The sequence below is a fragment of the Tarenaya hassleriana genome, unplaced genomic scaffold, assembly GCF_000463585.1.
Source record: "Tarenaya hassleriana unplaced genomic scaffold, ASM46358v1 Cleome75, whole genome shotgun sequence".
Taxonomy (NCBI): domain Eukaryota; kingdom Viridiplantae; phylum Streptophyta; class Magnoliopsida; order Brassicales; family Cleomaceae; genus Tarenaya; species Tarenaya hassleriana.
In genome coordinates this window covers 215,467-227,922 of record NW_010970030.1, presented here as the reverse complement: position 1 = coordinate 227,922, position 12,456 = coordinate 215,467, and the positions used below count along the sequence as shown (strand labels likewise).

The 12,456-nt window shown below is 40.4% G+C and overlaps 5 protein-coding genes across 7 annotated transcripts; 2 read left to right on the top strand and 3 right to left on the bottom strand.

Annotated features, from left to right (window-relative positions):
* Window positions 1–72: 72 nt before the first annotated feature.
* Window positions 73–1,436, bottom strand: LOC104801798 (CASP-like protein 1A1). 2 transcript variants are annotated; one of them, XM_010525163.2, is made up of 4 exons: window positions 1,074–1,436; window positions 682–995; window positions 447–570; window positions 73–367 (listed from the first exon to the last, which is right to left on the bottom strand). In XM_010525163.2, exons 1-4 carry the CDS (start codon window positions 1,116–1,118, stop codon window positions 152–154), a joined length of 699 nt encoding a protein of 232 aa, XP_010523465.1. In that variant the 5' UTR covers window positions 1,119–1,436; the 3' UTR covers window positions 73–151. The 2 variants fall into 2 exon arrangements, with proteins under 2 accessions (XP_010523465.1, XP_010523464.1); XM_010525162.1 differs by having other exon boundaries at window positions 276–367; window positions 472–570.
* An 85-nt stretch (window positions 1,437–1,521) lies between these two features.
* Window positions 1,522–5,173, bottom strand: LOC104801800 (KH domain-containing protein At4g18375). Of its 2 annotated transcripts, XR_002023704.1 has the most exons (9): window positions 4,956–5,173; window positions 4,490–4,565; window positions 3,939–4,414; window positions 3,460–3,822; window positions 3,091–3,345; window positions 2,742–2,963; window positions 2,546–2,587; window positions 2,311–2,432; window positions 1,522–1,893 (listed from the first exon to the last, which is right to left on the bottom strand). XR_002023704.1 is itself a non-coding variant. In XM_019201114.1 (8 exons), the coding sequence occupies exons 2-7, from the start codon at window positions 4,512–4,514 to the stop codon at window positions 2,558–2,560; spliced, it is 1,371 nt and encodes a 456-aa protein (XP_019056659.1). In that variant the 5' UTR covers window positions 4,515–4,565; window positions 4,956–5,173; the 3' UTR covers window positions 2,094–2,432; window positions 2,546–2,557. The 2 variants fall into 2 exon arrangements, 1 of the variants encoding a protein (XP_019056659.1); XM_019201114.1 differs by lacking the exon at window positions 1,522–1,893 and having other exon boundaries at window positions 2,094–2,432.
* Window positions 5,174–5,380: 207 nt separating this feature from the next.
* Window positions 5,381–6,550, top strand: LOC104801801 (transcription termination factor MTEF1, chloroplastic). The gene has a single exon (XM_010525165.2). It carries the CDS (start codon window positions 5,473–5,475, stop codon window positions 6,346–6,348), a length of 876 nt encoding a protein of 291 aa, XP_010523467.2. The 5' UTR covers window positions 5,381–5,472; the 3' UTR covers window positions 6,349–6,550.
* A 108-nt stretch (window positions 6,551–6,658) lies between these two features.
* Window positions 6,659–9,394, top strand: LOC104801802 (protein HOTHEAD). The gene is made up of 3 exons (XM_010525166.1): window positions 6,659–7,652; window positions 7,726–8,367; window positions 8,458–9,394. The coding sequence occupies exons 1-3, from the start codon at window positions 7,598–7,600 to the stop codon at window positions 9,306–9,308; spliced, it is 1,548 nt and encodes a 515-aa protein (XP_010523468.1). The 5' UTR covers window positions 6,659–7,597; the 3' UTR covers window positions 9,309–9,394.
* Window positions 9,395–9,499: 105 nt separating this feature from the next.
* On the bottom strand, window positions 9,500–10,372 carry LOC104801803 (E3 ubiquitin-protein ligase RING1). The gene has a single exon (XM_010525167.2). The coding sequence runs from the start codon at window positions 10,081–10,083 to the stop codon at window positions 9,589–9,591; it is 495 nt and encodes a 164-aa protein (XP_010523469.1). The 5' UTR covers window positions 10,084–10,372; the 3' UTR covers window positions 9,500–9,588.
* Between the last annotated feature and the right edge of the window lie 2,084 nt (window positions 10,373–12,456).

Sequence of the window (12,456 nt, the reverse complement as noted above, 5' to 3'; positions counted from 1 at the left end):
CCCATACGTGTATATGGATTGGTATATATATATATATATATACATACATATATATAAACCAGAGACTGGGTCTAGTGTAGAGTAGATTTGGTTATTAGAGAGAGATACCAATAACTGACTGTAAGTATATATAAAGTAGCAGTGTAACTAACTAGTGACGAGAGAGGGAAGTAGCGGAAGTGATGATAATAAGAATGAACAGAAGGAAAGCGGAGAAGGAACCGATGAGGGAACCAGAAATGCGTTGGCAGAAGGCATTGAACTGAGGGCAGATGGGCGGCCAGTTCGCGCTCTTGTTCCCTTCGTGAGCTAAGTACACAGTCGCTGTTGCCGCCGATGCTCCTGCACTCACGAGTCCCATCATCCCCTGCAAACAAAAAAGGTATATACGTACATACGTATATGCTTTTATACTAATCTATCCATCTTTATAAATATGTAAATACCGTATCGAAGACGAGCAAGATGAACCTGGAGGTTTTGGATTTGGTGCGGATAATATGGTAGATACTGACAGGAAGAGAGAGCACCAAATATGCACCAGCTATCGAGTTTGCCACCACGAAAAACCTGTCCACAAATCCCCCAAAAAAAAAAACAACACAAGACCGATTGTCAGATGGATTGTGACCAGTTAGTTAGTTATTCGATGCACAGAGTAAAGGATTGTTTTGGCTTTACGTGAGGGTGGGAAGGTCGGTGTATTTAGCCTTGAGGAGGACAAACTGTGCTAACGACGGGACTGATTCTTGGGTCGTTCCCATTGCGAGCGCACTCCCAATGGTTCCAAACACGGCAATGAACCTCAGACCGAATTCTAGAATGGATATCCCTTTGTTTATGACTAGTCTCGTTTGCAGAGTTACAGTCTTGCTGGATGTGGAAGAAGACTCGCCAGCCTCGAGCTGTTTTTCTTCGTTCATTCTCGTTGTTTTCTTCTCAGTTCTCGAACTGGGAGAGGACGTTACATTAGGACCTGCATTTATAGAAGAAACCTGAAAACAAGATACACCTTCGAGGTGGTCAAGACACTTAATGAGTTGAACTCAGGAAAGAAGGGATGAGTCTCTTACGGAAGCGATGTCAGCAAATTTCGGAAAGCATGTAATGTTAAGCATATGAAGACGGAGAATTTAGGTGATGCCACGTGTCGGTGAGCCATTGGTCTGCTGAGTGCAGGCAGTGAGCAAAGCTTCTGTAATCTTGTGTTTATCCTTCCTCTATCTCTCTCTACCTACTCTGATTTGTAAAAGTCCAACAACTTAAAACAAACGAAAACATCACATTTGGCAATATATGCACGTCCGTTATATGTACGAGTATTTAACATATTGGAATTTGAGTTGGAGCTTTAAACACCCAAATGCGTCCCTCGTTCATAAAATATTGGATTTCCACAAAACAAGTGATCACTGGAATGTTCAAATCATCCAGTAAGCAATTATGTCCATGCCTTGACAGTTGATATTATCAATATATATATATATATATATATATAACTAGGAAAAAAAAACAAGAAGATTGGGAGTTGGGAACTGATTAAAAAAACATGAGCAAATCTCCAATACAACACCAAGCTCTTCACCAGAACAAAAATCAAGCTTATTCTCGCAGGAGAGACAAAAATTCCAAACTGGTTCAGTAATCAAATGATGTCATCTCCATTATTCCCACCTCTCAATATCAGCAAAGTTAAAACGAAAAAGCGAAAATAGTGGTTAGAACGAAGCTACGAATTTCATCGACAATGTCACAAGCAATTCTCAGGTTGAATCACCACAAATCAAGTACAAAGGTTACCTACTTGATAATTGATTCTGGAATCCATTCTCTTGCTAGCAGCTGAAGAACCTCCCTTTCTTTAAAGAGTAATCCCCGACCTGCCAAGCCTCACTGAAAAGAGAAGAGTCAAAGCCTAGTGGATTCAAGAGAGAAAACGCAAGCTGGTATTTGTCTTTCCTACACAATCCGGCCGAAAAAGCCAGGAGCTCAGGTGCTGTAAAGCTGAAGTGATCACACACTACTAATCAACACCAAAAAACTGATGACACGAGAGTACTAAATAGAGAACTTGCTGAATTAGTAAAAGAGAATGAACAAACAGCAAAACTCTATAACCACGAAGAGGGACATAAAGAACTCCTGAACATTCAAAAAGTACACAAAAGAAAAACAAAAGCCACCCTCGTGAAAGACATGAAAGGTTATCACAACAAAACCAGTATTACGAATTTGGGAAGACACAAACAATAATAGAACGTGAATGCTTGAGAGGTAGGTTTGGTTGTTGCATCATCAGAAACAGAGTACCGAGCAAAGATTGAAAAAGTTCCTGGTTCAAGCTTCTGAAACTTTGATGACCTAATCTTCTTGCATCCAAAATGGCCTCAGTGGCAAATATAAGATTGGCTTCCGGACTATGTAACAAGAAGCTGTTTAAAGAAAACAGATGGAGGATAACCCGGGAAAAGTGCGCATCAGTACAGAGCAATTACAATAATGATATACTTCTTGGTAAACTTGGTTAAACATTAAACAAAATTACCTTTGTCATGGTTTACCGCTCTCTTCTCTGGGAATTTGAGTTCTGAAGTTAACATCAAAAAGAGATAATAAGAGATGGAATTAACTGGCCATTAGAGCAATCATTGTACAGATCTGAATCATCATGCAACTGCCTATTGTAGTCCCAAAGTTGTAGAAATTTCAAATTTACAGATGAATCTTGTGGATCAGCATACCAGTTGACTACCGTTTCTGTCACTCGTAGGCGGTTGACTTGAAGGACGGGAGTGAACACGTTTTCCATGCTTGGGCTTATTGAAAGTCTCAGTAGATGGGGAGATGTAAGGAAAGAATGATGGAAGCAAAACAAGTGCCCGATCCATCTCAAACACATTGGCCCTCAGTCGCAAAATTATTTGCGAAAGAGCCTTTACAGCAACATCAACACTTCCGGTTATCTGATCATCAGAAAGAAATGGATTGAATCGCATGGGAACTACTCACGGGAGCATAGATGAAGAGTCCAAAATATTCTCAAATGCTGATTAAGTGTCCCAAAATGCACACGTAAACATACTATTTTACCTGAACCATCTCCTCATCTTCATGTGCAGCCTTTGGTAGGTCTTCCTTTTGACCGATACGAATATTGGCTTTCGTCACGCTCCTCATCTCAGATATAATAGCTCCGCCTTTTCCAATAAGACATCCTATTTGTGAACTCGGTACAAGTAGACGTGTCACGATTGAAGAATCACCGGAATCCTTCCCCACTCTCTCACTGCATCGCAGTTGTAGGTGTAATGCTGCAGTCACTGTTGGAGATTGATCTTCGAAGAACTATACAGCAGATGGTTCAACATTTTCACGTGAAAAGAATAAGAATACATTGTAATTCTACAACTAATCCAAAAAAGATCAACAGAGACATAGAAAATAAGTCATTATGCTTACCTCGTTCGATGCTACGAAAATTAAACAATCTTCTTCATTATTTCCTGACGTATTAACTCTAATGCTCGCACCAGATTCTCTTCTAAGCTGATTTATAAACCCACCACCTTTTCCTATAACACCTCCGATATTTCCAGCCGGACAGATGAAGCAAACAGAAAATTCCCTTGCATAAGCTGCACCTTTATGGGCAGAGTAATTTCTGTGAGAGCTTGTCAGCGCTCCACCCATTACCATTCCCCCGGGTTGATGCATGTTACTTGAAGAAGACAGAAGGGAGAGCTGAAATCGTGACGGATTATCATGAATCCGTGAAGCAACTTGATAAAGGGCATCTCGAACAACCAGCGGCTCTCCAATTATCTGAAAATCAACCAGCATCATATGTGAAAACTCAGAAGCAGTACTATATTGATTATAATTGTTTGCTTGAGAAATTTGTGCTTGTAACTGCACTAGAAGACTTGTTAGTACATCACCTGAAGAAGGTCGTCATGGCTCAAAGCACAAGCAGGCAAGTTATCTTTTATGACACGAATTTGAGCACCGGTTTCACTACGCAAGTTCTCGATCACTTGCCCACCTTTCCCAATAATGCATCCAATCTGATCTGATGGCACAAGCATTCTGACAGTAATCATCTCATTCTCGCCCAGATTGTTGTCCGCATCCAGCTCTTCTGCCACAATCCTCTCATGCAACTTGAAGAGGGCATCGAAAGCAGGTGAGACAAGCTCTCCATCATCACCAAAAGGATTTGTTTCCTCCCTAGAAGAATATATGGTAACAACACGCTCCTCACAACCTGGAAAAGCCTCATCGATCCTCACGTTTGATTTGGTCTCAGACCTTATCTGCTTCACGATCTCACCACCCTTCCCAATTATGCTCCCCACCTTTTTGACGGGGCACAAGTAACGATACACTGTGTCTTCATGACCGATACCTTTCTGATCTGTATCATCATGGAGATTTCTTCTTTTACTTCCCCCATTACCGGTATCGTCAAAATGGAAATTAGACCTCTTACCATGAATGTTCCTTAGGCCAGCCATTATGGTAGTAACAAAGTGAAGCAAAATCTAGAATCCCAAGGCCACATCAACCTGGAGAGAACATGTAAATTGCAAGTCAAACCTTGATACTCCAACAGCTGTATATACTAAAAGTGCCTAATCAAACAAACCTTCTCCGCGAAAAAAACTTCTAATCTCACACCGACAAACACCAAATCTCAAACATAAACAGCTGGATTCCTACGGTCAACCATGTAAACATCACATAAAACCTTCTGAGAAGAAACTGCATTAACCCTAAATCTCCCCCAACGAACATCAATACGAAAACTCAGCACGAAATCATCGACAAATCACGCAACCGATCGATCAAAACAATCCACAAACCGAACAACAAACAGTTAGACTTCTAAAATTTAAACTACAGAAACTGGATTCCACAACATTTTCCGAAGGGAAAATCGAAGCAGGGAAACTAACCGGAGAATTCGCCGCCGATGATCGAGATTTCCTCCGTCCCGTCGTGTAACCGCCTCTCCTTGTGCTTATATGGTGTTTTAGTTTATGAATACAGAGCTTGGGGGTAACACGTATAAATATCCCAACGGTGGTGACAGGTGGACTTGGACTTTTTTTTTTTTGCTACTTCTCGGATCGTGACGGCACGTCGGGGGATATTCACGGAAATTCCGTACAAATCAGCATCTACGATTATCAATAATCAAACATTAAATAATAAACGTATTCTAGAGAATTGTCTAAAACATGGAAATTGCACAAATTATTTTATAATAATCTGTAAATTGGTTGCATTCCCTAATCACCATTTGACCGATTGATCCATCATACTTGTGATTAATCACCGCCTAAGTATACTTAACTTAATTAATGCAAATTAATGAACACGGAGAGGCACATTCATACAAATGTTTTGTTATTTATTTACTGTCACGGCAGAGTGAGTTTTTTCTGTGTTACTGAAACTGAGAGTACCAAGATGATGATACGATGTTACCTCCCTTCGCCGCCGCCGTTCCTCCGGCCGCCGGGCCGTTACGCCGCCGTGAAGGCTAGATTCTCCGGCAGAGATACGACAGACTCCGGGCTTCTATTCCGGGAGAAGCTTCTCTATCTCCAGGACCTCAACGTGGATCCCCACAAGGCTCTCCGTCTCAACCCTTCCCTCCGCTCCGTCCCTCTCTCCTCCGTCGTCTCCGTCGAGACCGTCCTCTCCTCTTTCGGCCTCTCCCGACCGGCCGTCGGTCGGATTCTCGACATGTTCCCCGACCTCCTGACCTCCGACCCTGAGGTTGTCATCTTGCCGGTCATCCGCTTCCTCGCCGATGAGATCTCCATTTCACGATTCGAGATCCCGAAATCGATCTCCCGGTGTCCTCGCTTGCTCGTATCCTCCGTCGATTTCCAGCTCCGTCCGGCACTAGCGTTCCTCCAGAGCCTAGGGTTCGTCGGGCGCGATGCGATTACCTCGCGGACCACGGTTTTGCTAGTATCCAGTGTGGAACGAACCCTAATTCCCAAACTCGAGTTCATCGAGAGCTTAGGGTTTACACGCGAAGAAGTGGCGAAGATGGCGGTGAGGTCACCGGCGATACTGACTTACAGTGTGCACAACAATCTAGCCCCAAAGGTGAAGTTTTTCATGGAGGAGATGAGCGGTAACGTGGAGGAGATAAAGCGGTTTCCGCAGTACTTCTCGTTTAGCTTAGAGAAGAAGATAAAGCCGCGGCATCGGCTGCTTAAGGAGCACGGAATTCTGATGCCATTGTCGGAGATGTTGAAGGTCAGTGACGGAGAATTCAACACATGGCTTCTAGAAATGCGTCTGAATTCTGTTAAAAGAAGGAGCTTGTAACATGTAAGCTTTTTTTTCTTTTTCTTTCCAGCTCTCTACTTCTGAAGTGTATATTAAGCTTGCAATCTGTCTTGAAACAATGTGGTTGCTTAGTGATAGTGATCCTGAAATGGAAATGGATATGTTTCATGTCCTTTGATGGTGTAATAACACAGATGTGCAGCTTTTTCTTACAAATCAGATTCAAGATGCTTATGCTCCATATGATGTGTGAGTAAAGCTCACCGCTAACATGATATAGTGATACAGATATTGATATATTATGATGTAAGAGTCAATTAGGAACAATCAGAAGTGGCTCTTACCCTCTGGTCCTCTGGTAGAGAGAGTTTTGTTTCAAGAGCATATAGAACTCAGTTGCAGAAGGCCGAGGAGACTGAGCTGGCTATTCTCGTCGTCCCCGACATGGGAGATTGGCGATGTTATGGTATAAAAAGGGAGGCTATTGGACAGCTTTAAACTGCATATTGATAAGCAAATTTACAGCATCCCTAAATATGTGTAGTTTTAAACCAAAAAAAAAATATGTGTAGTTGGAAATGGTGCATGGAGAATGAAAATGGATTTATGGGACATTTTCTGTTTCATAAATTTTTGTAGGTAGCCTGTAAAGTACTTTACTTTGATCATCTATACTAACTTCTGTGCTTCCACCTTAGTTGATCATCTATACATGCATGTTTATTTTGACCTATAATGCTCAGCATCGACGTATATCCAGCTTTCTTTGATTAACCCAAAGATCACAGATAGCTTCAGAGATTTTGGAAAATGGTGTTTGTTTTTTTTTTCCCCCATGTTTTATCATCAAGTTTCAATTTTCAATCATGTTGCTAGTTCTGCTTAGGACTTTGTCTGCTTGTTCTGAGTTTTGACTTCTACCCCTATGGCTAATATCATAAAGGGTCTTATTTTCTTTTACTAGTTTGTTTCATCCACTCATAATTCAGTTGGACCAACAAAAATTGGAAGAGGAAAAGCAGAACCATGACTTTAAGGGACAGATATAATTATACTAAGGATCATTATTACCCAACAAAAAATAGCATTATGATCTCTAACCATGCGCACTTCAGCTCCAAGCTCTTGATTATCCTCTTGCCGACCCGCTTCTGCATCATCCTGTCTACCAGTAACGGCTAAAGGGACCTCACATCATTACCTTTGGTGCATAATCTCTGCCATTAAATCAAACCCTTCCCTTGATTTCTTCAGACATACAGTTCAGGTTTTCAGGTTCTAATCAGACATGTCTCCGGTCCCGTGTCTCTTCATCATCTCCATGCTCATCCATCTGTCTGAAGGTAAAGTAGATATTTTTTACTTTGTCTGAAAGGATTAACCTTTTTGTTGATGAGAACTGTTGTGGGTTTTCAGGAACAATGCAGTTGCCTTACATGACAGAAGACGTGGAAGAAATCTCTGGCAAGTCGTTTGATTATATAGTGATCGGGGGAGGAACCGCTGGATGTCCCTTGGCCGCGACTCTGTCTGAAAATTTCTCTGTTCTGGTCATCGAACGTGGCGGTTCCCCATTCGGTAATCCATTGGTAGAAGACAGGAAATACTTTGGATACTCATTGTTGAAAACCGATGAATACTCGTCCGTCGCCCAAGATTTCACCTCCAGAGATGGAATCACGAATTACAGAGGACGTGTTCTTGGAGGATCCTCTGCCATCAATGGCGGATTCTACAGTAGAGCGAGCGAAGACTTTGTAAAGAAAGCTGGGTGGGACAAGGATTTGGTTCAGGAATCATACCAATGGGTCGAATCCAAAGTTGTCTTCATGCCGGAATTGACTCAGTGGCAATCCGTTGTTCAATTCGGATTTCTCGAAGCCGGGTTTTACCCGTACAATGGGTATAACTTGGAGCACATGCAAGGAACGAAGATCGGGGGAAGCATATACGATCAGTGCGGCAAAAGACACACCTCAGCCGATCTTTTGGCTGCAGGAAAGACTGGTAACATCACAGTTCTTCTAAATGCCACAATGAAGAGCATAATCTTCGACGGTAAACTCCAACAGACACCATGAACTCTCAGAGAATGGTCTGAATCTGCATCTTGTATTAACCCAGAATGTCTTTTCTGTTACCTTGCAGGTAAAGAAAATGAGACCCGAGTAGCTGGAGTAAGGTTTATAAAGAGTGATGGAAGCTCGGACAAGACATACAAGGCTTTCGTCGAGAAACACAAGGGCGAGGTTATACTCTCGGCCGGGGCATTAGGCAGTCCACAGATTCTGCTCCTTAGCGGAATTGGCCCCCAGAAACACCTGAAGAATCTCGACATCAGTGTGAATGTAAACCTCAGCGAAGTTGGGAGGAAAATGTCGGATAATCCAGCGATTTCCCTCCTCGTCGATAGATTCCCGCAGAACAGAACCCTCGAGCCGCCTCAAGTAGCTGCAATAGCAGAAGGGTTCAAGTTCATCCTCGAATCCGAGATCCTCCCGACCAACTTAAGCACGGCGAGAATCTCCATAGCGGCAAAGGTCGCGTTTCCCAAATCCAAAGGGAGACTCAAGCTGGAAAACACGGACCCGAGGAAGAACCCGTCAGTGAAATTCAATTACTTGGAGAGCAAGAAAGACATGGACGCATGCCTAGAGATGGTGCTGCTTCTGCAACACGTGGCGAGGTCAGAAACCGTGACTTACTTCCTGGGGACAGTGTCGCAGGAGAAGGTGATGACAGGGGAGGATGAACTGAGAAGCTTCTGCAAAGAAAATGTCAGAACTTATTACCATTACCATGGCGGTTGCGTGGTGGGATCGGTCGTGGACGAGGATTATAGGGTTTATGGTGTGAAGAATTTGAGGGTAATCGATGGATCGACCTTTGAAGAATCTCCAGGAACAAATCCAATGGCTACTGCTATGATGTTGGGGAGGTACCAAGGAATCAAAATTCTCAGACAAAGAAGACAATGGAAAACAGAAGAACAACCTTAGACATACATACATATATATATATATATATATATATATATATATATATATATAAACTTTGTAAAAACGTTTCTCGAGTGGACCACAAATGAAAGATCATTATGTTCTTGTTCAAAATTGTAACTTTTGATTATTTTGTAGCCAGATTTCAAAATTGCAACTTTCATTGAACTTATGAAGAAATAAATGGAAAGAAAAAACCCAATTTACAAATTTCAATTCTTCCCCTATGCAAAGCATAAAAAAAAAACCTAAAAAAAAAAGCCTGATTTTTTCCTCCCAACTAAACCTCTGTTTCGTTCATAGGCTCTGAATCAGCTTCGGATTCTCCTCCGCTCGCTGTTTCGCTTCTTCTTCCACCGCCATTAATGGCCATTCCGAACATAATATCTACTTCCTCCACCAATTCATCTTCCACGGGCATCTCATATCTACAAAGAGGACAAGTCCCATGAATCCCCAACCACTCTACCACACACTTCGAATGAAACCTGTGCTTACACGGCATCTCCGCCGCCACTTCACCTCCAGACCAGTCCTCCAGGCATATCACACAACTCCCCCCTTCCTCTTCCTTGATCTCGACACGTGGCATCCCCTCCACCGCCGATTTTGACGCCGGCGGTCTCCCCTGTTTTCCCGGCACGCCGCCGTTTAGGAAGGTTTGGGTCCCAGGACCGAACTCGAACAGGATCGCTATGTCTTCATCCAGTTCGATTTGGCGTAACTGAAGCTGGAAAGGCAACGAAATCTCAGACGAATCTCTATCCGACGACATCTCACGAACACCGGCAAGATTAAGAACCAAACTTTCTCGGGAAAAGTGAGAACTTCACGAGATTTCCAGGAAAAGAGTTCAACTTTCTCGGGAAAATCTAAGGAACCTTGAATGGCGATGAAGAAATTTGGAGACAGGAGGAAGAAGCAGAGCCTCTGAGACTTAAATAAAAGGATTTCCTGTAACAATTAGGAAAAGGTCATGGAAAAGGAAACATCTATAACTTTCCTCTTCCAGATGCGTGGATTTCCGTGTTACATTCTATTTTTTTTTCTGTTTCTATCTATTTGTTATTGCTCAACACTTATCCTTTCCAAAAGAAAGATATTACAAGTTTCTCATTAGCAAATAAGAAGTAGATAGAACAAATTCGAATTGAATAATAATCCTAATTCCACATTTCTAATCAAAGCCAAATTAAATAAAAAATAGTATTTTTTTTAGAAAATAAAAATTTGTATCACCGAAAATCACCTTAAGGGAAAGTGTGTCCAACCGAATATGATATGCAGTCTGAATATTTTCAACAAATCTAAAAGTATATATTTTTTTTGTAAAACAAATCACAAATATAATTCACGTGGTATACAATGATTTAACCGATAGATAGATATTCTTCTAATTTAATTCAACGTGTGTTATTATATGGATTCTTCAAGATAAACTCTACATTGTTAGGGGCTAATATGATTTATAATCTAACCAGATACGTCCAAAGGCTGATCCGACCTCATGGTCAAATGTCACATTCCAAAACACGCATTCACAGTTTACATTTTTGTGTTGAACCGCAATCCCACTAGAGACTGGCTTGTGGCTTGGGGAATCTAAGTAAATCCTAATTGTCCATTTTGTGATGAGTATGCGGAATCACGAAACCATCTTCTTTTTGAATGTGATTACACGCGTGCGGTATGGTTGCGAATTTGTCGACGACTTAAGATGTTCCAAGCTCCTTTTCGATGGGATGATGTCTTGTCTTGGTTGAATGCCGGATGGGACAATAGAGCCTCTAGACATATTGCTCTTCTTCCTTGGCAATCTGTGATTTATACCATTTGGGCGGAACGCAACATACGAATCCACTCTTCCATTTACTCGGATGTGGATACTATATTTCAAGTCTACGACAATACACTTCATCGTATAGGAGCCACTTTCCGGGATACCAAGCCGAATCTTGCGTAGGAACTACTACAACGATGGTTTGGGTAACTATGAAATTGGTTTAGATTTTGATTCTTGATATCTCTACTAATTTTGGCATCTTTTTCTTCGGTTTGATAGCATTTTAGATCGAGAAGATATAGGGCACAAAATCTTTTTTGGTTATTTTGGCTTTTTTCGCTTTTGAATAAGCGGAAAAATCTACATGTATAGTTTTGAAAGTTAATGAAATACCAACCTTTGACAAAAAAAAATAAAAAATAGGGAGAACGGTAGGGGTGTCAATCGGGTTCGAGTCCGCACTCGATTTGAGTTTTTCGAGTTCGGATCGATAATATTTTTTTTTCAGATCTAAGTAATCAAATCTGAAAATCCACCCGTATAAACTTCTCACTTAGATGCCGGATGGATCGAACGCTAAATTTATTCTTTACATTTTTTTATTTATTATTATTTTTTTGAAATAAAATTTAGATTATTGAACTGCGTCAAACTCCGACCTGAAAATCTAAAAATTTTTAAACCGAAATATTTAATCCCAAAATCTGCTATTTTTCAGGTTGGATGGAGACAAGTTTTGGGGTATGGACCAAAATTGACACCTTAGAGAACGGTACATTAATTCACAAACTGTTTATTAAAGTAGAGAAAGATACATTACAAAATAATTATTTTTAACAAATATATTTTTTTTATATTAGCCGAAACCCATCGTAACAGTTACATATTATTGTTATAAACAGTCTATGAAGAGTTTCGGTTTATATAAAACTAGATATTTATCCCACGCGAATCGCGCGGACTATAAATACAATTAAATTTTAAATATTTTATTATTAATTATAAAGTTAAATATATTATATATATTGTGTTTTTAAATTTATATTTTATATCTTTAAATGAAAATGATACATAATTTTAAAAATATCGGATATTTTTTTTTTCAAAAAGTGATTGTGAATAACGTTTATATTTATATTTTCGTACGTTATAATATAAAATTAAGAGTTAGATATAAGTGTATTATTTTCTTATAAACTAAGATGTTGTCATCTTTATACTTTTTTTCTTAAAATATTAAACTAAGATTATTTCATATTTACTATATATTATCATAATAATAATAATAATAATAATAATTCAATAATCCATATAAAAATAATCCAGTTCTTAACTTAAACAAATCTGAGTTGGAGTCTCATTTAG

What these genes read in the sequence shown, in the direction of transcription:
- LOC104801801 (XM_010525165.2), top strand. Translation starts at nt 5,473, where the DNA reads ATGATGATACGATGTTACCTCCCTTCGCCGCCGCCGTTCCTCCGGCCG.
- LOC104801798 (XM_010525163.2), bottom strand. Translation starts at nt 1,118, where the DNA reads ATGCTTAACATTACATGCTTTCCGAAATTTGCTGACATCGCTTCC. An exon ending in ACCGACCTTCCCACCCTCAC is followed by an intron (nt 571 to 681) that starts GTAAAGCCAAAA and finishes ATTTGTGGACAG; the next exon opens with GTTTTTCGTGGTGGCAAACT. An exon ending in TCTTGCTCGTCTTCGATACG is followed by an intron (nt 368 to 446) that starts GTATTTACATAT and finishes TTTTGTTTGCAG; the next exon opens with GGGATGATGGGACTCGTGAG.
- LOC104801800 (XM_019201114.1), bottom strand. Translation starts at nt 4,514, where the DNA reads ATGGCTGGCCTAAGGAACATTCATG. An exon ending in TTTTCGTAGCATCGAACGAG is followed by an intron (nt 3,346 to 3,459) that starts GTAAGCATAATG and finishes TCTGCTGTATAG; the next exon opens with TTCTTCGAAGATCAATCTCC. An exon ending in AAGATGAGGAGATGGTTCAG is followed by an intron (nt 2,964 to 3,090) that starts GTAAAATAGTAT and finishes TCTGATGATCAG; the next exon opens with ATAACCGGAAGTGTTGATGT.
- LOC104801802 (XM_010525166.1), top strand. Translation starts at nt 7,598, where the DNA reads ATGTCTCCGGTCCCGTGTCTCTTCATCATCTCCATGCTCATCCATCTG. An exon ending in GCTCATCCATCTGTCTGAAG is followed by an intron (nt 7,653 to 7,725) that starts GTAAAGTAGATA and finishes GTGGGTTTTCAG; the next exon opens with GAACAATGCAGTTGCCTTAC. An exon ending in GAAGAGCATAATCTTCGACG is followed by an intron (nt 8,368 to 8,457) that starts GTAAACTCCAAC and finishes GTTACCTTGCAG; the next exon opens with GTAAAGAAAATGAGACCCGA.
- LOC104801803 (XM_010525167.2), bottom strand. Translation starts at nt 10,083, where the DNA reads ATGTCGTCGGATAGAGATTCGTCTGAGATTTCGTTGCCTTTCCAGCTT.